Source organism: Trachypithecus francoisi, unplaced genomic scaffold, assembly GCF_009764315.1.
Source record: "Trachypithecus francoisi isolate TF-2019V2 unplaced genomic scaffold, Tfra_2.0 Lachesis_group1, whole genome shotgun sequence".
Classification (NCBI taxonomy): domain Eukaryota; kingdom Metazoa; phylum Chordata; class Mammalia; order Primates; family Cercopithecidae; genus Trachypithecus; species Trachypithecus francoisi.
Genome location: NW_022681454.1, coordinates 99,171,045 through 99,195,331, shown reverse-complemented (window position 1 = coordinate 99,195,331; position 24,287 = coordinate 99,171,045). Strand labels below are relative to the sequence as shown.

The window sequence follows — 24,287 nt, the reverse complement described above, 5'->3', positions numbered from 1 at the left end:
TGTTTCTCCCATAGCCAAGATTCATAGGTCCAGGAATCAAGGGGTGGAAGTGGAAGTGGAACCACTCACCATCACCACTAGTGATCCACTAGCAAAATTTTCTTTCTGTTCCCGCGACATTATGTTCTGCTGGTCTAGAAGTCTCAGTTCTAGAGGGAGAAATGCTGCCACCAGGAGGCACAATGATTCCATTAAACTAGAAGTTAAGATTACCACCTGAACACTTCGGGCTCCTCCTACGTTTAAGTCAACAGGATAAGAAGGGAGTTACAGTGTTGGCTAGGGATTGAGCCAGACTATCAAGACAAAATCAGTCTACTACTCCACAATGGAGATAAGGAAGAGTATGCATGGAATACAGGAGATCCCTTGGGGTGTCTCATTGTATTACCATGCCCTGAGATTAAGGTCAATGAGAAACTACAACAGCCCAATCTGGGCAGGACGACAAATGGCCCAGACCCTTCAGGAATGAAGGTTTGGGTCACTTTACCAGGAAAAAAAACATGACCTGCTGAGGTGCTGTTTGGTGACATGAAGTTCTTCAGTGGTTATTTCTGAGATTTTGTTGCATCCATCACCCAAGCAGTATACAGTGTACCCAGTGTGTAGTCTTTTATCCCTCACCCTCTTCCCATCCTTACCTGCCAGTCTCCAGAGTCCACTATATCATTCTTAAGCCTTTTGCATCCTGATAGCTTAGCTCCCACTTATAAGTGAGAACATACAATGCTTGGCTTTCCATTCCTGAGTTACTTCACTTAGAATAGTGGTCTCCAACTCCACTTTATTTTGTTCCTTTTTATGGCTGAGTAGTATTCCATATTATGTATAACATATACCACATATAACACAATTTTTGCAATTACAAATTGTGCTGCTATAAACATGTGTATCCAAGTGTCTTTTTCATATTATCACTTCTTTTCCTCTTAGTAGGTACCCAGTAGTGCGATTGCTGGATCAATGGTAGTTCTACATTTAGTTCTTTAAGGAATCTCCTTACTGTTTTCCTTAGTTGTACTAATTTACATTCCATCCAGCGGTGTAAAAGTGTTCCTTTTTTACCACATCCATGCCAACATCTTTTTTTTTTTTTTTGATTTTTTAATTATGGCCATTCTTGCAGGAGTAAAGGGGTATCTCATTGTGGTTTTGATTTCCATTTCCCTGATAGTTAGTGATGTTAAACATTTTTTTTTTTTTTCTGCTACTTGTGTATCTTCTTTTGAGAATTGTCTGTTCATGTCCTTAGCCCACTTTTTGATGGGATTATTTGATTTTTCTTGCTAAATTTGTTGGAGTTCCTTGTAGATTCTGGATATTAGTCCTTTGTTGGATGCATAGTGTATGAAGATTTCCTCCCACTCTGTGTGTTGTCTGTTTACTCTGCTGATTATTTCTTTTGCTGTGCAGAAGCTTTTTAGGTTAGTTAGGTCCCATCTATTTATCTTTGTTTTTGTTGCATTTGCTTTTGGGTTCTTAGTCATGAAGTGTTTTCCTAAACCAATGTCTAGAAGAGTTTTTCTGATGTTATCTTCTAGTTTTTTTTAATGGTTTCAGGTCTTAGATTTAAGACTTTGATCTATCGAGTTGATATTTATATAAGGTGAGAGATGAGGATCCAGTTTCATTCTTCTGTGTGTGTCTTGCCAATTATCCCAGCATCATTTGTTGAATAGGGTGTCCTTTCCTCACTTTATCTTTTTGTTTCCTTTGTCAAAGATCAGTTGGCTGTAAGTATTTGGCTTTATTTCTGGGCTCTCTATTCTGTTCCACTGGTCTAGGTGCCTGGTTTTATACTTGTAGCATGCTGTTTTTGTGCCTATATCCTTACAGTAGAGTTTGAAGTCAGGTAATGTGATGCCTCAGGATTTATTCTTTTTGCGTAGTCTTGCTTTGGCTATGCAGGCTCCTTTTGAGTTTTATATGAATTTTAGGTTTGCTTTTGTGAGTTCTGTGAAGAATAATGATGGTATTTTGATGGAACTTGCATTTATAGATTGCTTTTGACAGTATGGTCATTTTCACAATATTGATTTTATTCATTCATGAGCATGTGATGTGTTTCCATTTGTTAGTGTTTCCTATGACTTCTTTCAGCAGTGTTTTGTAGTTTTCCTTGTAGAGGTTTTTCATGTCCTTGGTTAGGTATATTCCTAAGTATTTTATTTTATTTTTTTGCAGGTATTGTAAAAGGGGTTGAGTTCTTGATTTGATTCTCAGCTTGGTCGCTGTTGGTGTGTAGGAGTGCTACTGATTTGTGTACATTGATTTGGTATTCCAAAACTTTGCTGAATTTATTTATCAGGTAAGGAACTCTTTGGATGAGTCTTTAGGGTTTTCTATGTATATGATCATATCATCAATGAACAGCAACAGTTTTACTTCCTCTTTACTGATTTGGATGCCCTTTATTTCTGTCTGTTGTCTGATTGCTCTGGCCAGGTTTTCCAGTACTATGTCAAAGAGAAGTGGTGAAAGTGGGCATCCTTGTCTTGTTCCAGTTCTCAGAGGGAATACTTTAAACTTTTCCCTGGTCAGTACAGTGTTGGCTGTCGGTTTGTTGCACATGACTTTTATTTCCTTAAGGTATGTCCCTTCTATGCCAATTTTGCTGAGGATTTTAATCATAAAGGATGCTGGACTTTGTCAAATGCTTTTTCTGCATTTGTTGAGTTGATCATATGATTTTTGTTTTTATTTTTTTATGTGGATGTATCACATTTATTGACTTGCATATGTACCTGCCTCCCTGGTATGAAACTCATTTGATCGTGGTGTATTATCTTTTTGGTATCCTGTTGGATTTGGTTAGCTAGTGTTTTGTTGAGGGTCTTTGCAGCTATGCTCATCAGGGATATTGGTCTGTAGTTTTTGTTTGTTATGTCCTTTTCTGGTTTTGGTATATGATAATTCTGGCTTCATGTAATTATTTAGGGAGAATTCCCTCTTTCTCTATTTTTTGGAGTATTTTCAGTAGGATTGGTACCAATCTTTCTTTGAACATCTGATAGAATTCAACTGTGAATCCATTTGGTCCTGGACTTTTTTTTGGTCAGCAGTTTTTAAATTACTGTTTCAACCTCACTACTTGTTATTGGTCTGCTCAGAGTTTCTATTTCTTCCTGTTTCAATCTGGAAATATTGTATATTTCCAGGTATTTATCCATTTCCTCTAGGTTTTCTAGTATGTGCACATAAAGATGTTCATAGTAGCCTTGAATGATCTTTTGTATTTCTGTGGTATCAATTGTAATATCTCCCATTTCATTTCTAATTGAGCTTATTTGGATCTTCTCTCTTCTTGATTAATCTCACTAGTGGTCTATCAATTTCGTTTATCTTTTCACAAAACCAGTTTTTGTTTCATTTATCTTTTTTCCTTCCCTTGTTTGATTCTATTGTTGAAACTCTCCAGTGTATTTTGCATTTCTCTAAGTATGTCTTTCATTTTCAGAAGTTGTGATTGTTTTTTCTTTATGATATCTGTTTCTCTGGAGACCTTTTCATTAATATCCTGCATTGTTTTTTAAAGTTCTTTAAGTTGGTTTTCACCTTTCTCTGGTGCCTGCTTGAGTAGCCCAATAATCAACCTTCTGAATTGTTTATTTGGCGGTTCAGAGATTTCTTTGTTCGATCCATTGCTGGAGAGCTAGTGTGATCTTTTGGGGGTGTTAATAGAATCTTGTTTTGTCATATTACCAGAATTACTTTAACTGGTTCCTTCTCATTTGGGTAGACTGTTTCAGTGGAAAGATTTGGAACTCAAGAGTTGCTGTTTAGATTGTTTTGTCCCATGGGGTAATCCCTTGATGTGGTGCTCTCCCTCTTCCCCTAGGGATGGGGATTTCTGAGAGCCAGACTGCAGTGATTGCTATTGCTCTGTGAGTCTAGCCAACCAGCGGGGCTACTGGCCTGCAGGCTGATGCTGGGGATTGTCTGCAAAGAGTCCTGTGATGTGATCCGTGTTCAGGTCTCCTAGCCATGGATAACCAGCACCTGCTCCAGTGGAGGTGACAGGGGAGTGAAGCGACCTCTGTGGAAGTCCTTGGTTGTAGCTTCGTTTAGTGCACTGGCTTTCTCAAATACTGGTTATGCTAGCAGTGAAGCTGTTGTGTGAACAGACTCAGTACTTCTGGTTAACCAGGATATTGCAGGCAGTGGAATTCATTGTTTTCTTCTTTAGAGCAGGGTTGTTCTTTTATCAGTTTGAGTTGATTGGTCTCCAGCCAGGAGGTGGCCCTTTCAAGAAAGCACTAGCTGCAGTAGTAGAAGGGGGATATAATCTTGCCCTACATTGGCCAGGATGAGTACTTGGGTTTCTCAGGTGATGGGCAGGGCCATAGAGGTCCCAAGGGTTTATGTCATTTGTCTTTGGCTACCAGGTCTGGTAGAGAAAATCCATCAAGTGAGGACATTGTTAGGCGGGTCTGAGCTCAGACTCTTTTTGAGTGGGGCCTGCCATGGCCACTATGGGGTTCTCAGGCTAATGGAATTATGTTGCCGGGGGATTATGATTGCCTCTGCTGCATCACACAGGTCACTAGGGAAGTGGGGAAAAGCCAGCACTGACAGGCCTTACCCGGCTGGGCGCAGTGGCTCACACCTGTAATCCCAGCACTTTGGGAGGCCGAGGCGGGCGGATCACGAGTCAGAAGATTGAGACCATCTTGGCTGACACGGTGAAACCCCATCTCTACTAAAAATACAAAAAAATTAGCTGGGCGTGGTGGTGGGTGCCTTTAGTCCCAGCTACTTGGGAGGCTGAGGCAGGAGAATGGAGTGAACCTGGGAGGCAGAGCTTGCAGTGAGCAGAGATCGTGCCACTGCACTCCAGTCTGGGCGACAGAGCGAGACTCCATCTCAAAAAAACAAAACAAAACAAAACAAAAAGACAGGCCTTACCCAGCTTCCATGAAGCCAGCAAGACCAGTCTCACTCCTAGTGTGCCCCCCCCAACAGCATTGAGTTTATATCAGTTTATATCCAGGCATCTGGTGAGCAGGGCTGAGATCTTGCCCCAGGCGATAAGCCTCCCTGCTGAGAAAGCAAGCATGGTTCTCAGGCCTCACCCCTCCCCACCTGCTCACACCTTTGGCTGCACCCATATCTGTACTTCCTGTTCGCCACCCCCAAGCTCCTGGATTCTGCTCACGAAAATTCATGCTTGTCGAAAATATTACAAAGTTCATCCGGGAGCTTCCTTCACCCTGTGACTCCCCTCCAGTTCTCCTGGGTGCCTTCCCTTCCCCAAAGACCTCTGTCAGATAGGCCAGTAATGGCTTCCCTGGACTCGAGCTGGGGACTCGCTCTTTCCGGTGCTTCTTTTCTTAGTACTGTTATATTTTGCTTGGCTCCCGAAATCCCAAGTCTGATATTGGTCTGAAGCAGAATTGGGGAGCAGAAAAGCTATACCTGGTTAAGTAGTCTCTATATCTATAATCAGGCATAATGATGGAGTCCAGAAGCTTACTGAGAAAATGAGACTGATGATATTGTCATTTGCTGATGACACATGGTTTGTTGATGTACAGTAAACAGAGTAAATACGGTGTCAATTATAAATAACTAGTCAAGGCGCACACATGGCATGTTTGTTTCATGGTTGCTGCTTTATAAGTAGCACTGACGTTGTAAATATTGATGGTGTTGTGACGTTAACGGTAGTACTAGGTAATGACTAAGTATATGGACCCTGGAGCCATCTTTCCTGGTTCTAAGTCAGTCCTCCACCACTTCATAGCCATTTGAGTATGGGCCTTGTAGTCTTTGTTGATAAATGGGGATGATAATAGTACCTACCCCAGTAGGGTCACAGGCAGTAACTTTTAACTATTATTGTTGTTGCAGTTACCAGCTGGTATAAACGTGTAAGTACACGCAGCATGAGGCGTTGTAGTATAGTCCAAAGAATTCAGACCTTGGTGTTAGACTAGGTTGGTTTCTTTCCTCAGTGTCCATACTTCTGCTTAGTTGTGGGACCTCAAGAAAGCTACTTCACTTTTTGGAGCTTTAGTTTCTTCCTCTGTTAAATGGTATTTACTGTACATGTTTATTATGAAGATAAGAGTGTATGAGTGCCTACTATAGAGGCTGATGTGTAGTAAATGGTTGACAAATGATACTCTTATTTGTTTTAGGGTTCATGGGTTTGCTTAACAACTCAGACTGACATGGGTCCTTAGTTATGAGAGGTAACCCTGAGCTGCTGTTTGTCTAAATAAGGCTCAGAATTTCACTATGATCAAATAGGGTCACCAATCTGGAACCAAATTAAGTTGGTTGATTAGCATTTGGAATAGTAACTTTAAATGTAATTTAAACCTCTATAACTTTTTTTTTTTTTGGTATTTTCTCTTAGTAAGAGAAAAATTTTTAGTAGACTTTTTTTTTTCAGCATGCATGTCAGTTTATTCATCACACTTCCTCCAGGAACTCTCACTGGTTAGGGAATGAAAGAATTGAAGGAATGGGGGATGTACAGGTGGAAGTAAAAGGCACACCTTGAACGTGCTATGATGGGTTGAAGGGTTGAAAAGAGGTTGGTCTGAAATTGATGAGCCTCCCGTTTCAGAAGCTCAGGAAGTTTGTGCCCAGGAAATATACATGCCTTCAGCCAAATCCCCTGCACCTGCCTACCCTGGCCTGGGCCGTCTGCTGGCTCTCATGTCAGGCATTTTCCGGGCCTGGCTGTTGCAGCTAGTGGGATCACTAACGGTGCATGGCATGGCGTCTTGGCCTAAACAAACAGGTGAGGCCTGGCTCTGTCTACACAGCAGCAAAAAAGGTGACTGATTAGCAGGAGATCCGTAGTGCACAAATAATGGGAGAGGGTGTGCTTGTCAGCATTAGACAATAACTCCAAAATGTAGTGTAAACTCACAAGGAGGAGGTGACTCAAGGCTGAACACATGACTAAGTAAGAAAATGTGACTCTGTAAGCTGACCCAACTTCTGAACAAACCTCCTAATACAGTCACAGTGTGTTTCAGTCCCCTTGACTCTAAACCATCACAGAAATAGAAAGAGGAAGAAGTGGTGGACTGCCCAGCTGGAGCCTGGGAACTGTCATGACTGTCTAGATCTCTGATGTCAGAGGGTGTCACAGCCTCCTCAGATGCTAAGCCTGGGACGGAGAGGGGGAACAGGATATAGATTCCCAGGAGGGCTGTCCCCAAGTCCCTCTCCCTGCCCGTCTGGCTACTCGGGCCTCCTCTTCTACCGCTTCTTCTTGGTCTCTTTCTTGGGCCTGTTGTTCACAGAAGGAACAGTAGCCTTGGGCTTCCTTGTCACCTCAGCACTTCTGGGCTCTGATGGTTCAACGTCCTCCTCGTGGGACTTGAGAATGGGTACGATGAGGGCCAGCACACAGATGAGTTGGAAGATGGCTCCCAGGAAGAGTCCATACCGTAGCGGGTTCTCAAGGAAAGTGGGCTTGGGCACCTCTGGAGGTGAGAAGTCTAGGTCAGAGGCCATGGCCCAAGTTGCTTGCTGCCTGAGGTCTCTTCTGACTCACCACTCTTCAGAGCCAACTCTCTCACTGCCGCCCCACTCCCCCGGAAGAGTAGACTTTGTAGGTTCATGGCAAAATTGAACAGAAAGTACAAAGGGTTCTCACATACCTCCTGCCTCCTTGCATGCATAGCATCCCATTCTTCAACATTCCTCACCAGAGTGGTACTCTTGTTAGAATCAATGAACAGACATTGACACGTCTTTATCACTCCAAGTCCACACTTTACATCAGGGTTCATTCTTGGTTGTACATGTTGTGGGTTTGGACAAATGTAATACAAATGACTTGTATTCACCATTGCAATATTGTAAAGAATAACTTCACTGCCATAAACATTCTCTGTGCTCTGTTTATTCATGCCTCTCCTCTATTTAACCCATGGTAACCACTGATCCTTTCACTGTCTCCATAGTTTTTTCTTTTCCGTGTCAAAAGACAAAATTACAACAAATGTAGTTAAAGATCAAATTGTTTTTTATTTGTCATTCATGAATCAGGAAAGCATCCATTCTACAAAATACAATGAGCACTTTCATGGAAGTATAGTGGGTTTTGTAAGGAACAAATAAACAGAACAGTAGGAAAAAAACTGATTGATTAACATGAGATTACTTCAAGTTACTTTTCTAGAAAGGGTAAAGCAGAGAGAACCGGCCAGTGTGGTGACTTATGTCTGTAATCTCAGCATTTTGGGAGGCCAAGGTAGGAGGATTGCTAGAGCTAAGGATTTTGAGACCAGCCGTGGCAACATAGTAAGATCCCCATCGCTACAAAAAAATAAAAATAAAAAATTAGCTGGGCATGGTGGCATACACCTGTAGCCCCAGCTTCTCAGGAGGCTGAGCTGAGAGGATTGCTTGACCCAGGAGGTTGACTCTGTAGTGAACCATGGTTGTGCCACTGCACTCTGACCTGGGTGACAGCAGAGCAAGACCTGTTTCAAAAAAAAAAAAAAAAATGCAGAGAGAACTTCCTTACTCAGGTGAACTGGAATCTCAAGTTTTCAGGAAAAACTGGTCTGTTTGTGGATCTACCTGCTTCGTTAAAGTTTCATTTTGATTAAGTGGTACTTAGCACGAGTGACTATTTTGGTTTGATCTGCTCTGCTGAGGCCTAGTACAGGAGCTCAGTCAACAAAAGCCTCCTATAATTTTTATTTAACATTCAGAATGTCATATAGTTGAAATCATACATTATGTAGCTTTTTCAGATAGGCCTCTTTAAAGTAAGACAAAATTTTAACCTATAAATTATGTTTGTGTTGAAAAAATATATCTGGGAAGATTGCCCTCTTGAACCAACTTGCAAATTCCTTCAGGGAGCTGGGAGATGGGAAGAGGACTTATGCCTTGCCAACCAGATCATCAGCCAGTCCCTGGGCTTAGTGTGTTGATGTGTTGTGGCTGAATTGCTCTCACACCTTCCTTCTCATGATATTTTTAACTGTATTGGACTAAGTCCACAGTGTAGAGTTATAAATAGGGCTTGGGGGAGTGACATGGTCATGCTAATAATTAGGTGCCTCTTCAGACCTGTGTCTGTAAATATGTGTTCCATGTTTGTTCATTGGAGAGGCCGAGTCCTGTGTGGGAGAAGAGCAGAAAAGAAAGCAAGTTAGCTGGGCTTGGCACACGGCATTTAACAGAACAAAACCTTACCATTAACCAGACCTTAAAAGCCAGTTTGGTGATTACCTGTTGTTTTAAATCTCATCAGTCATCCACTCTCTCCCCTAGTAGCTTATCAAAATATTTCTTCCAGTTAGGATCAGTTTCTGGTAGATACCTATCTTGATCTTGATACACACCCAGTGATGTAGTGCCTCTTACAGTTTTGCCCTGGGCAACTGCCTACCTGGTCATTGCCAGCCTAACGTGGTCATCCGGCTCTTACCTGTGTGGAACTTAGAGTTGGCTTTTCCTTCTTGACTTAGAGTTATGGTACTTAAGGAAATACTTGAATCTGTCCCTGATAAAGGAGGGGAAGCCCCTCCATGCCTGCACAATTTCCTTCTATATATTGTTCATGGATAGATGAACTGAAAAGATTTGTTTGCCACTTTCTGTTCTGCCTCCTGTCTTGAGTGTTCCTCTGGGAGATAAAGAGTGGAAAGAGTCCAGATACGGTGGCTCACATCTGTAATCCCAGCACTTAGGGAGGCCGAGGTGGGCAGATCACCTGAGGTCAGGAGTTCGAGACCAGCCTGACTAACATGGTGAAAACTCATGTCTACTAAAAACACACAAAAAATTAGCCAGGTGTGGTGATGCATGCCTGTAATCCAAGCTCCTAGGGAGGCTGAGGCAGGAGAATCGCTTGAACCTGGGAGGCGGAAGTTGCAGTGAGCTAGGATTGCACCATTACACTCCAGCCTGGGCAACAAAAGCAAAACTCCATCTCAGGAAAAAAAAAAAAAAAGTGGAAAAAGAGTGGAAAGGGGATAGGAGAAGAAAGACTTAAGGATTTATGAAGAAGCAGACTTGGGTCTAGACACTGAGATGGAGCAACATCTATGAACATCTAGGAGGCCAGTCATCTTGAGCAGGGGTTAGCAAACGTGTTCAGTAAAGAGCTAAGTACTAAATATTTTAGACTTCCAGGGCCAGATGGTCTCCATCATGTCTACTCAACTCTGCCACTATAACATGAAAGCAGCCATATGTAAAATGTAAAGGAAAAGGCATGACTGTGCTCTAGTAAAACTTTATTTATGGGCACATGTCCATTCTTACTTAGCTTGCTAGCCACACAGAAACATGTAGGGAGCTGCATGTGGCCTGTGGGTGGCAGTTTGCTGTGAGGTAGGATAATATAAGAAACCTGATGTTAATAAGTTTTGTAGTATCTGTGCTGCCTGTGTATTCTCTGTAGAGATCCTTTTCATGCTCACTTAGCGAAGTGAAAAATAACTGGAAATGCTACATGAATCCAATGAGTGGAAGGGAGTTGTGCTGACTTTTGGGCAGTGGAGAAGTATTCCCCCTGGAGGCCGGCTGGGATAGTGGCAGCAAAAAGCAGAGTGAGAACCACAGGGCAATGAGAGACTGCTGGCTACACACCATAGATTCAGTCTTTCATTCATTCTCTTCCGATACCTTGGTGGTTTTGTGTTTGATTTTTAAAAGAGGAAGCCAATCTTTTTTTTTTTTTTTTAATTCTTTCAGCAAAGCAATTTACTTCTGCAGAAGGGTGCCACTTGCGTCACTCAAGATCGCAAAACACAGAGAACAAAGGAGACCAGGGGTTTTTATCCTTAACGCAGTCCCTATCTCTGTGCCACGCCCCCCCGTGGACTGGGGTTGGATCGCACAATTTGAGCTGACCTGATTGGCTACTTGTACATATTGTTTTGAATACAGAAGGGGAGGAGGACAGAGGTGGAGTGTGTGAGCCGCACAGTTTCAGGGGAATTTGGGGTACATGTAACCAAGGGAACAGATGTGAGTTATTGACTAGAGCTGATGGGAAGAGGGTAGGCTGTTTACGGTAACTAGGGGCAAGGAAGAGCAAGAAAGTTGAGTTTGAGAACAAGGGATCAGGACATTAACAAGCTAAACTCTGTAAGAGAAACTCAGAAAGACTTATTGTATCTTACATGACAGTTGAGGAAGCATCTGTAGGGAATCCAGAAGGAGCATTCATAAAGGTATTACAAGCCTGGAAAAAGCACATGGGCATTGAGCTGACTATTGAGCCGGAGGTGGCCTCGGACAGCAATGGCATCAACTTGTCAGGCTTTGGGAGTGAGCAGCTGGACATCAATGACGCACTAAATTACGTCTTGCCTTATTTCTTATAGAAAAATCTATAAGATGTAGAATCAATGTTGTTACTGTTAGGGACAAGCTGCCCCAGGAACCGCCTCCCTGCCGTAGTGCATCTGACCCTTACCCTGAATACTCTGCAACTGCATTCCTGAACCCTTATCTAGGTGCCACAGCAAGGTCACCAGATTTGCTACACTAAGCAAACCCTGCTTACAACCCTCCAGGTGGCGCAGGGAAGGTCACAAGAAATGTGGATAAATCACGAGAAACATGGATATACCCTCTTGTAAATTCCTCCAGTCGTGAGATGATATGTGGTAAAGTTAACTGACAAGACCAAGAAGCAGCTTCTCTGCTCCTTCTGGGATCTCCATCTGGTTCGACCTTCCTGCCCCCACTTCTGCCTTCACCATGTCCGTCAGGGTGACCCAGAAGTCCTACAAGGTGTCCACCTCTGGGCCCCAGGCCTTTAGCAGCCACTCCTACACGAGTGGGCCCGGTGACCACATAAGCTCCTCGAGCTTTTCCCGAGTGGGCAGCAGCAGTTTCCGGGGTGGCCTGGGTGAAGGCTATGGTGGGGCCAGTGGCATGGGAGGCATCACTGCCATCACGGTCAACCAGAGCCTGCTGAGCCCCCTTAACCTGGAGATGGACCCCAACATCCAGGCCGTGCACACCCAGGAGAAGCAGCAAATCAAGACCCTCAACAACAAGTTTGCCTCCTTCGTAGACAAGGTGTGGTTCCTGGAGTAGCAGAACAGGATGCTGAAGACTAAGTGGAGCCTCCTGTAGCAGCAGAAGACAGCTCAGAGAAACATGGACAACATGTTCGAGAGCTACATCAACAACCTTAGGCGGCAGCTGAAGACTCCGGGCCAGGAGAAGCTGAAGCTGGAGGCGGAGCTTGGTAACATGCAGGGGATGGTGGAGGACTTCAAGAACAAGTATGAGGATGAGAACAATAAGCGTGCAGAGGTGGAGAATGAAATTGTCCTCATCTAAAGGATGTGGATGAAGGTTACATGAACAAGGTCGAGCTGGAGTCTCGCCTGGAAGGGCTGCCTGATGAGATCAATTTCCTCAAGCAGCTATATGAAGAGGAGATCTGGGAGCTGCAGTCCCCGATCTCGGACATATCTGTGGTGCTGTCCATGGACAACAGTCGCTCCCTGGGCATGGACAGCATCATTTCTGAGGTCAAGGTGCCATATGAGGAGATCGCCAACTGCAGCCAGGCCAAGCTGAGAGCATGTACCAGATCAAGTATGAGGAGCTGCAGACGCTGGCTGGGAAGCACAAGGATGAGCTGTGGTGTATAGAGACTGAAATTTCCAAGATGAACCGGAACATCAGCCGACTCCAGGCTGAGACTGAGGGCCTTAAAGCCCACAGGGCTTCCCTGGAGGCCCTCATTGCAGATGCCGAGCAGCGTGGGGAGCTGGTCGTTAAGGATGCCAATGCCAAGCTGTCCGAGCTGGAGGTCTCCCTGCAGCGGGCCAAGCAGGACATGGCGTGGCAGCTGCTTGAGTACCAGGAGCTGATGAACGCCAAGCTGGCTCTGGACATCGAGATAGCCAACTACAGGAAGCTGCTGGAGGGCGAGGAGAGCCGGCTGGAGTCTGGGATGCAGAACATGATTATCTATACGAAGACCACCAGCGGTTTTGCAGGTGGTCTGAATTCGACCTATGGGGGCCTCACAAGCCCCCGCTTTGGCTCTGGCGTGGGCTCCACCTCCTTCAGCTGCACCAGCACCACCAGGGCTGTGGTTGTGAAGAAGATCAAGACCCATGATGGGAAGCTGGTGTCCTAGTCCTCTGACATCCTGCCCAAGTGAACAGCTTGCGGCAGCCCCTCCCAGCCTGACCCTCCTGCCGCTCTCCCAGAGAGCGGAAGAGTAGCACAGGGAACCGGAGACCCACCTGAGGCCCAGCCCTAGCCCTCAGTCTACCCACAGGGGAGTTCACTACCTGGGCACCTCCCATGCCCATGCCTTCGGCTACAAAACAATTCAACTGCTTTTTTTTTTTTTTTGTCCAAAATAAAACCTCAGCTCTGCCAATAGCTAACCTTATAGTTACCCGTTTTTTCAAATGTAAAAGATGGGTATTCTGAATAACCATACAAAGAGTCCCTCTCTTCAGCCTGCATCCAACAACTCATGAAATTAGAAACTGTCCAACCACAGGAAAACAGCCTGGCTAAGATTCAAAGTGTAGGCAAAAGCCTGCAGAGAGCGAAGAGAATCCTCATGGGCCCAAGGAGCATCCAGAAAAGTCACTTCAAAGATGTGGGAAAGCAGAGCAACAGGAGGAAACAGGGTGCCTGGGCATTTGTGGAGAGCGCTGCCAAAGAAAAAAGGCTCTGGAGTCCAGCTCCAAGGGAGCTGGAACGGCCTCACACAGAACAGGGGCATGAGAAGTTAGCAGGAAACGCCATCTATATCAAGCCTTCATTCACCCAAGAGCATAAGGCAGCAGTCTCCTCTTTGCTGAAACCCTTCTCCATGGGCGTGCCTTCTGCCTCCACCCCTGCAAAAGCCCTGCCTGAGGTCAGAAACAGATTGAAAGACTTACCCATTTTGGTTTTAGAAAATGCAAAGTTGAGTTAAAACTAATTGTACATTTCAGAAAAGTTGTCTCAATAGACTTTGCTCGCAAAGACACCTCCATTCTCTGCAGCGAAGAGCCTCATAAATGGCCCTTCACAAGGGGCTTTTTCATCTTTAGGAGACCTGAGTCTTCAGGAAAATCTTTTTCTGGAAGTTTTTGCTCCATCAGAGCATTTTAAAAATGCCACTGCAAGAAATGCCTTTGAACAAAGCATTTTAATGGAGAATACTACTATGCCAGAAGGCACCGTCTCTGAAAACACAACCTACAACCATCCACCTGAGGCAGATTCTGTTGGCACCGTGTTCAACTTAGAGAAGACTGTGAAACACAATGGGAATACAACAACATGGGCACTGGCCTGTCCCCCGAGCCCAAATGCTTCAGTTACCCACTGCTCTTATCCCCAGGTGATCAGTTTGAAATTTAGCTAAATCAGCAACTACGGCCCCTAATCCCCAACAATGATGTGAGAAGACTCATTTCTCATATTATCTGGACCTTGAAGAGGGACTGCTCTGAGACCCACGTGCAGTTGGCCTGTACCAAGCTCATCTCCAGGACAGACCTCCTGTTTCATCAGTGAGCAGCAAGAAGCAAATGTGTCCAAGGCAGAATGGGATATGGACCAATGGAAAACTGAGAGCTATATCAATGAGAGCACGGAAGCCCAGAGCAAACAGAGAGAGCAGAAGTCAAGTGAGGTGAGGACCACACAGAAACATGAGACCCAGACTTTCCCATCATTCAGCATCTGCTAGGAAAGTGCCCATACAGGAGAACCTGGGACTCCCAGACCATAGTTTGTCTTGGCCATGTAACTTCGGCCATGACAGTGATCTCCCACTTTGCTCATTTAGAGAGTGAAACAGATTAGTACACAAGGTAAACTGTAGGCTGGACGTGATGGCTCACGCCTGTAATCCTAGCACCTTGGGAGGCTGAGGTGGGTTGATCACTTGAGGTCAGGAGTTTGAGACCAGCTTGGTCAACATGGTGAAACCCTGTCTCCAAGGGGAAGCCAATCTTAATATCCACCCATTTTCTTTAAAAATGAAGCTGTATTATTTATATCTCAGAGAATTAATTCATTTCAGGTAATTTGTTGGAATTTTCCTTTCACATTTTTCAGTATTAACGATCTTACCTCTTTGTACTACTAGCCTAAGAGTTCATTAATTTTTAGGTGATAAGTAGCTGTTGTTAATAATTTATTTTATGTTTGTTTTATTGATTTATTTGTGCATATTTAACCATCTACCATAATTTTTACCTTGTATCAACAGGATTCTTACTACAGGTTTAATGACCTTAACTACAGATGGATCTCTTTGGATAACTGGACCTACAGCAAGGAATTTAAATTCCCCTTTGAAATTAGGTATGTATGTTTGTGGGTGTATTTTTATTATTATTTGAACTTTTCTTCTTTTTCTGTCTAAGCAAAAATCTGTGTTTTGTTTGTTTAGGTTACATATCTGAGAGTTAAGTAAGATGAAAGCCTTGTATTATAAAAGTGAATATAAAAGTGAATATATTGTATTATAAAAGTGAATATTTATGTTTTGTTTTGTATATGAGGATGGTGCTACTAATCAACAGTCACCAAATGGTGTCTTATGGAGTCATTTTTCCAGTGGTTATAATGGAGTCATCTAGACCTACTCAGATCTTATGTAGATTTCCTCTTTCCTACTCCCTTGTAATCATCACAGTATATATTTATTATAATATTATAATATATACTCTGATGATTACATTATGATTAGCAATCATAATGTAATTACTAATGTAATTAATAATGATTAGTAATCATTAGAGTAGATATTATATTGTCTAGTAGGATTATAATTTGCTCTATGTCTAGTAGATGTATCATTTGCTCTATGTAGTACTCACCAGCCATTGAGACTATGACCTTGACCTATACTACATGGTGAGGCCAGGAGGTGAAGCACAGGTATGGTTTTCAGTAATGTTCTGTTATTACAAGCAAATATTTCCATATGAGGCAGAATGTTACCCAAAGGTACCACTACTACTACTAAATTTAAAAAATCCTTCCGTCCCTTTTATGTGACTTTTTTTTTTTTGGTAGTTATTTACTAGTCTTCTAAAGGGGGAAAAAGGCCAGAATACTGTTATCAATATCATGGAGTTTCTGCTGTGCTCCAGGCTTTTATTTACAGATAATCTTTAGAATATCTTTCATAATGGTTCTATTTCACCTTGAACTCAACATATCCTATTGACTTTCCCCCTTAAAACTTTATATTCTAACAGCTTCATTGTTTCTCTTAATGTAACACCATTTTCTAATTTATGTGTAAGGTGCTTTGGGCTTATTACATCTTTTCTTCATCTTCCTGTGTTCAGTCTGTTCTGGGTCTTGCAAATTTTTGTCTAACATTTCTCTTGGTTTTGCCCCTTCCATCTCATTTCCATCTTTCCATCTTTGCCTAGAAGATGAGTGCCAGGAAAGAGGCCAAAGCTGCCTAATCAAATTTCTTGCTTCATTCTTTTATTCTCCAATCTTTTCTATTTAGAAACATTAGATTAATCATCCCAGAATATTGATTTTGCCAAGATAGGTATTCGCTCAAGAATAGCAAGTGTCTGTTTTACTTGGCAAATCAAGTATAAACTTCTCACTTGTTTGTGAAAATACAGCTGAATGATGTCTGTCCCTGTAACACTGCCCGCACCTCTCTGTCCCTTGGATTTGTCCAGCTTTTTCCTCCTTAGCTCTCCGGCCCAAATTACACATATGAGTCAATTACCTAGTAATTCATGCTGTCAACACTTCTTTGTTTTGGTTTCGCTCTTTGCAGGGGTAAGGGGTTCCTGCAAAGAGCAAAGAGTGTAAGGGGAATAGAAATGCCTCTACCCAGGCATTTCTACCTAGTTAAAAAAAAAAACTTTATTGATATATAATTAACATACTGTACAATTCAGTCATTTAAAGTATGTAATTCAATGGTTTTTAGTATATTTACAGTTACAAAACCATCACCACAATCAATTTTAGAACATTTTCCTCATCCCCCGCAAAAAGTTACACCCATTAGCAGTCGTTTGCCATTGCCCACTCCTCCCGCCCCTGAATTCTTACCCCAGCCCTAGGAACCACTACTTTACTTTCTGTCCCTCTGGATTTGCTTGTTCTGGTTACCTCATATAAATGGAATCATACAATATGTGGGCCTTTGTGACTGCCTCTTTCACTTAGCATAATAATGTTTTCAAAGTTCATCCATGTTGTAGCATGTATCAGTACTTCATTCCTTTTTATTGTTGAATAGTATTTTATTGTATGAATATGACACATTTTATTTATTCTTCTCTTCATTAAGTTCTTGTTTCCATCTCAAAATCTTTTCTTATGAGATGAACTCTGATAGCACTTGTAGTTGTTCAACAATATCGCCAGCCAGCCACCAAATGCCAACCAGATTGCAGACTCCTTAAATTCAGGCACTAGTACAGTTTCCTGTAAGGCTTAGCGGAGTGCTGGGTGCATAATATTCATTTATAGATGATAGTTTTCTAACGTGTTCTCTTAGACAGTGTCAGTAAATGTAGTTTGTGAGAACGTTTTATGTCTATTATTTAACTTGGTTCTCTTTTTCTTTTTTTTGAGATGGAATCTTGCGAGTGCAATGGCGGGATGTCCGCTCACTGCAACCTCCGCCTCCTGGGTTCAAGTGATTCTCCTGCCTCAGCCTCCCCAGTAGCTCGGCTTACAGGCAGCTGCCGCCACACCTGGCTAGTTTTTTGTAATTTTAGTAGAGACAGGGTTTCACCATGTTGGCCAGGCTGGTCTTGAACTCCTGACCTCAGGTGATCCGCCTGCCTAGGCCTCCCAGAGTGCTGGGATTACAGGCATGAGCCACTGCTCCCAGCCTATCTTGGTTCTCATAATAACTTTCTGAAGTATTAACTAGAAAAATTCAATATATTTGGAATTTATAAGTTGTGCTCTTGGTTTTATGGTGATTTATTGATACATTATAGAGAAAGATAAACTGCATCACTCAAAGAATGTAAGTATGTTTTAAAGCAGTACTTCTGAAAATGTCACTGGAAACTACCTTTAAGAATTTTTTTTTTTGTGGAATATTTATTTCTTTAGGCCTTAAATAATAAGAAAGATACTTATCTAAGTTAATGTTTTAAACATCTTGTTTTAAAAATCTTTTCTTTTTTTTAGCAAATGGCAAAAAGTAAATTGATTCTTGAGGGAGTGGATACAATTTCAAAAATCCTGTTCAATGAAGTCACTATTGGGGAAACAGACAATATGTTCAATAGATATGTAAGTTTATAATGACATCAGGTTAAAAAACCATTTATGTGTGTTTATGTTAATTGCTTTTGTGAGTAGAGAAAAGTAAATGCATAATTGGCCATGTGACAAATACAAGCTCATTAAAGCCTGGATAAGTTACTTCGTTTCTCAGTTGCCACATTTGTGAAATAATGGAAACCTTACAAACCCCATGGGGTTAGTGTGGGGATTTAGTAAGCTAATTATATAAAATGTTGGCAAGTTCTTGGCACATAGGAAGTGTTCAAAACATGCCAGTCCCTTCTTTGGTGATACAGTTTTGTTGGGCAAATGATTTTAAAATAAAATGCCATTTCCTTTCTGGAATAGTTACATTAAGAGATTATATCCTGATCTTCCTTTCCTTTCAAAGGTAAACTTTTCAAAACAAAAATAACTCATGACTTAGAAATGCATGCTGTTCATACCAGAGAGGCAGGTTGTCATGAAGTGTCTAGGAAACACTTGGCAGTTCAAGGCCACATATAAGTAGACAGAGCAGACATTCCAGAGCTAAAGTTATTTTTTGCTCTATCCATTTCCCTAGAACCATCATTCTGCCAGGAAAAATAGAAGGAAAAGCCTAGAAACTTGGATTGGGTAGGAAAATATGCTTAGTTTTAACTAAAAGTGGGCAACAAAGTGATACTACAGTATTTCAGAGAAGTGTTTCCTTTTGCAAGGAGGCTAAACCTAGATTGGCATTATATTATGCATCTTTCATACAAAATGCCTTTATCTAAAATTTTACACACAAAACTACTTCCACATCATAGGTTTGTCTGTTTGTTCCCTTTAACTTAGAGCTTTGATATTACCAGTGTGGTCAGGGACGTGAACTCCATTGAGCTGCGTTTCCAGTCAGCAGTGTTGTATGCAGCACAGCAGAGCAAAGCTCACACACGCTACCCGGTGCCCCCAGACTGCCCTCCACTTGTGCAGAAGGGTGAATGCCATGTCAACTTTGTCCGGAAGGTAATGGTCTCTCAAACAGGTCGGGTTTTATTTTTGAGGACAGGATGTGCTGGCATATGAAATGCTTATTTGGAGATTCCCATGGCATTTCAGAAGTTAGGAATCTCTTTCCTGATCCCTTAGTGGGGTTTGAAAATTTGAAATAAAACCAAAAGATTATTTGAAATATTGTGGAGAATCTTTATCTTTTTCTAAGTTTTCTTCCTGAAGCGTGTTCAGAACTTAGGTAACAGAAAAAGAAAGGAAAAGAAAAATATGTGGCTGAAAATGGAAATTTACAAATTATTTTTTTAACATTTAAGTTTATCAAACTTTTCACCAGATTGTGAAAGTGTATTAGTGATTCTTGTTTGTAGGAAGCCTTCTGTAGATATTAGTATATTTGATGATATGTTCTTGCATCTTACTGTTGGGTTCTCGTAAAATCTAACAAAAAGATAACAAAGTCCACAAAAGTAATTATTTTTCTTTGAGTCCGATTCCATTCTAGAGGACTTGGATCTATTTTACTACATGATTAAATTAGTATTCTGTGTGACACTTGGTTTTTTAATGTTTATTTCATTTTATTTAATATTTAAAAAATTTAATTGTATAAACTATACATAAAATTTATCATTTTAATAATTTTTAAGTGTACAATTTAGTAGTGTTAAGTATATTTACATTGTTGAGTAGCCATAGAACTTTCTCATCTTGCAAAACTGAAACTGTATACCCATTACCCATTATATTATATTATACCCATTATTGTTTGAACAGTAGCTCTCCATTTCCTTCTCCCCAGCCCCTGGCAACCACCCTTCTACTCTTTTCTTTTTTTTTTTTTTTTGAGACTGGGTCGCACTCTGTTGCCCAGGCTGGAGTACAGTGGTGCGATCACAACTCACTGCATTCTCCACCTCCTGGGCTCAAGCGATCCTCCCATCTAGGTCTCTTGAGTAGCTGGGACTACAGGTGAATGCTACCGTGCCCAGGTAATTTTTGTATTTGTTTTGTAGAGACAGAATTTTGCCGTGTTGACCAGGCTGGTCTTTAACTCTAAGGCTCAAGCAATCTGCCCGCTTTGGCCTCCCAAAGTGCCGGGATTACAGGTGTGAGCCACCCTCTTTTCTATGTGTTTGATTCCTCTAGAAATCTTATATAAGTGGAATCATATAGTATTTGTCTTTTTGTGACTATTTCACTTGGCATAATTTCCTCATGATTCATCCATGTTGTAGCATGTGTCAGAATTTCTTTACTTTTTAAGGCTGAATAACATACCATTCTATGCATATACCACATTTTGTTCATCCGTTCATCCGTTGATGGACATGTAGGTTGCTTCCATCTTTTGGCTATCATGAATAGTGCTGCTATGAACATGGGTGTACAAATATCTCTACATGACCCTTCTTTCAGTTCTTTTGGATATATTCCCAGAAATGGTGTGGTTAGATCATATGGTAATTCTATTTTTAATTTTTTGAAGGATTGAATTTATTTATTATTTATTTATTTGAGATGGAGTCTTGCTCTGTTGCCCAAGCTGGAGTGTAGTGGCAAGACCTCAGCTCACTGCAACCTCCGCCTCCCGTGTTAAAACAATTCTCTTGCCTCAGTCCCCTGAGTAGCTGGGATTCCAGGCATGCACCACCACACTTGGCTAATTTTTTTATTTTTAGTAGAGACGGAGTTTCACCGTGTTGGCCAGACTGCTCTTGAACTTCTGACCTCAGGTAGTCCACCTGCCTTGGCCTCCCAAAGTGTTGGGATTACAGACGTGAGCCATGAAATTTAGTTTTAACAACAAATGTAGTGATTTGGCTCATTGTGAAGACACTAAACATATTTTCCCAATACTCTTTAGGCGAAACCGTTACATTAGCTAATATGTTCTGATTAAATTAAGTGGCTCTCTTTCAGCTGGATGGATTTACTATTAAATTATGTTTCCTTAATATAAGTACTAGGGTTAAAATTATACCTCCTCCTGTTTGATTCAACCTACCCAAACTTATGTCAATGATCCATTAACCATTTGTTCCAACTACTGTAATAACAGCCTTAGAGTATTGCTTTGACAAGTAGTCAAGTATTCCATGGAATATTTGTATACTTATAATTCTGGATAAGATTTATCTTTTGATTCTTTTGCCTTTGGCTTCCAATGACACAGTGGTTTAAATGCTAGAGGTTGTACTTTTTACCTCTCCCTTTCCTTCCTTTATTTTCTTTTTGTTTTTTAAGATGGAGTCTTGCTCTGTCGCCCAGGCTGGAGTGCAGTGGCATGACCTCGATTCACTGCAACCTCTGCTTCCCAGGTTCAAATGATTCTCCTGCTTCAGCCTCCTGAATAGCTGGGATTACAGGCACCTGCCACCATGCCTGGCTAATTTTTGTGTTTTTTTAGTAGAGATGGGGTTTCACCATGTTGACCAGGCTGGTCACGAACTCCTGACCTCAGGTGATCTACCCACCTTGGCCTCCCAAAGTGCTGGGATTACAGGTGTGAGCTACCATGCTGGCTTCCCCTTCCATTTTTAACCTTTATCAAAACTGAAACTAACCTGGATCCTAATGTGAAAAGTTACTTTTCAAGTCATTAATAAAGATAATATAAATGTTATACATATATTCATATGCTATTTTCCCTCCACACTCTATTCAATTTGTGGTATTTAAAACATACTCTCAAGTTATCTAGATAGAACAAAGCCCTTTGTCACTGACATCAGGAATCATACCCAGTTTTCTGCCATGACAATGTTTTGGAAACTAATCTTAGGGTAGACTTCCAGAACAATTGCAAGTTGCATCTAGGTATTTCTGACTACATTGACATGGTCCAGTGGGAAGACACCTGAGTTGGAGACCAAATCAAGAGTCTTGGGTTTGAATTGTGGCTTTGTGAACATAGAATAACTTTAGGCATGCCCATCATTTGTACATGGAGCTAATCCCTCATATGAGGATATAGTGAAATAACAATGTAAGTGCACTTTGCATGTTGTAAAGTGCTATACAACCATTCAAAAAGTAGAGTGGTGATGTCTATTTTGGAGGCTTATTACTATAATTACAGGTAATGAACAAGATGCTCAGCTTAGCTTATTATGAAGTTAGTGAGGGTCTTTACTTTAATCTCTTAATCCTGTTATTTTCGTAAGCTGAGAATATACGTCACCTCAGGACCACTATTGTAGAAATTGACTGTAGAACATGTGTGTCTGAACAATATGAAATCTGATTGTAAAACATGTGTGTTTGAACAATATGAAATCAGTGCACCCTGAGAAAGAACAGAATAACAGCGATTTTCAGGGAACAAGGGAAGATAACCATAAGGTCTGACTGCCTTAGGGGTCAGGCAGAATAAAGCCATATTTTTCTTCTTGCAGAAAGCCTATAAATGGATGTGTGAGTAGGAGTAATATTGCTGAATTCTTTTCCCAGCAAGGAGTAACCCTGGGGAAGGAATGCATTCCTGGGGGTAGATCTATAGATGGTTGCTCTGGAGTGTCTGTGTTGTGCAGTTGAGATAAGGACTGAAATATGCCCTGGTCTCCTGCAGTACCCTCAGGCTTACTAGGATTGGGAAATTCTAGCCTGGTAAATTCTAGTCAAACTGGTTCTCTGCTCTTGAACCCCGTTTCCTGTTAAGATGTTTATCAAGGCAGTGTGTGCACAGTGGGACATAGACCCTCATCAGTAATTCTAATTTTGCCTTGCCTTGTGATCTTTATTGCCCTTTGAAGCATGTGATCTTTGTGACTTACTCCCTGTTTGTACACTCCCTCCCCTTTTAAAATCCCGAATAAAAATTTGCTGGTTTTGTGACTCAGGTCATCATCATGGTCCTACCAATATGTGATGTCATCCCTGGAGGCCCAAATGTAAAATTTCTCTCTTTGTACTCTTTCTTTTTATTTCTCAGACTGGCCGACACTTAGGGAAAATAGAAAATAACCTACATTGAAATATTGGAGGCTGGTTCCCCCGATACTCTCTTTCACCAGTTCTTTGACCCTCTGCTTTATCTGTAGCAACCTAAGTCCCCTCTTGTCTCTGCTTTCTTTTCTGTCCAGCATGGATAATGGGACTCATCACTTCAGCTACCCTCTTACCAAGGTTTGATGCCATCTTTCTTGTTTTCCATTTACATCTCTGACCTTTCCTTGTAAGTCTCTTTATCCACATCCTTGTTCTCCTAAAAGTTATATTATAGGGCCTTTCTCCATTCTAGACTCTTTTCTCATTTTATACCCTCTCTAGGCTATCTCATTTTTCATTTCTTCCATAATAAAGCTATTTGCCGTTGTCTTCCAATATTGTGTCTTCAGCCCAACTTTTCTTCAATTTCAGACCTTTCATTCAGATGCTTATTTAGCATCATCCCTTGTCTGATTCACAGGGACCTAAAGCTCAGTATGCTCCACACTGCACTTGTGATCTAAATCCTTATCCCAGGGTTCTGTCTCTTGCTGAATGGAACACTATCCACAACAGGTATTCAAGCCAAAAACTCGAGTTTTTCTTGACACCTTTCTCTCCTTTTTCTTTCTTCAATCAATTGCTTAGTCCTCTTGATGATGCAAATAGTACCTCTTCAATAGCTCTTCAGTCTGTTCACATTTCATTTCTGCTACTATCTCTTGAGTTCAGTCATACCTTGCATGAAATATTGCCCTGATTGCCTAACTGGCATCCCTGAAGCTTCACTTGCCTTCCTCTAGTTAATCATTCACAGAGCAGATAGAATGATCTTTTCAGAAAAAAATGATCACAGCACTGCTCTTCTTCAAACTCTTCAACAGCTTCTCATTGCCTTTAGGCCAATGTCCATGGGTCTTAGCTCTCTTAGCTCTGTCTGGCCCATGCTCACTTCTCCAGTCTTCTCCCTGCCTCTTCCCATTCTCCCTGCCTCTTCAGCTCCTGAAATGCGTCATACTGTCCTGCACCTCCTGACCTTTGCACATCTGTTCCTTCTGAAAGGAATGCTTCTGGGCTGGGGCAGTGAGTCATGACTCTAATCCTAGCACTTTGGGAGGCCAAGGCAAGTAGATCACTTGAGTTCAGGAGCTTAAGATCAGTGTGGACAACAT

General features: G+C 41.8%; 2 protein-coding genes and 1 pseudogene across 2 annotated transcripts in view; 2 read left to right on the top strand and 1 right to left on the bottom strand.

The window, feature by feature from the left end:
* The window catches only part of MANBA (mannosidase beta), a 147,365-nt gene that overhangs the window by 18,926 nt on the left and 104,152 nt on the right, over positions 1–24,287 (top strand). Inside the window, 4 exon segments of the mRNA XM_033214886.1 lie at positions 15,185–15,279; positions 18,109–18,125; positions 18,128–18,213; positions 19,030–19,200. Of these exon segments, the coding sequence (XP_033070777.1) occupies positions 15,185–15,279; positions 18,109–18,125; positions 18,128–18,213; positions 19,030–19,200 (369 nt within the window).
* Positions 6,986–7,479, bottom strand: LOC117085715 (protein MANBAL-like). Its single transcript, XM_033214885.1, has one exon. It carries the CDS (start codon positions 7,477–7,479, stop codon positions 7,222–7,224), a length of 258 nt encoding a protein of 85 aa, XP_033070776.1. The 3' UTR covers positions 6,986–7,221.
* LOC117085712 lies at positions 9,917–13,123 on the top strand (annotated as a pseudogene).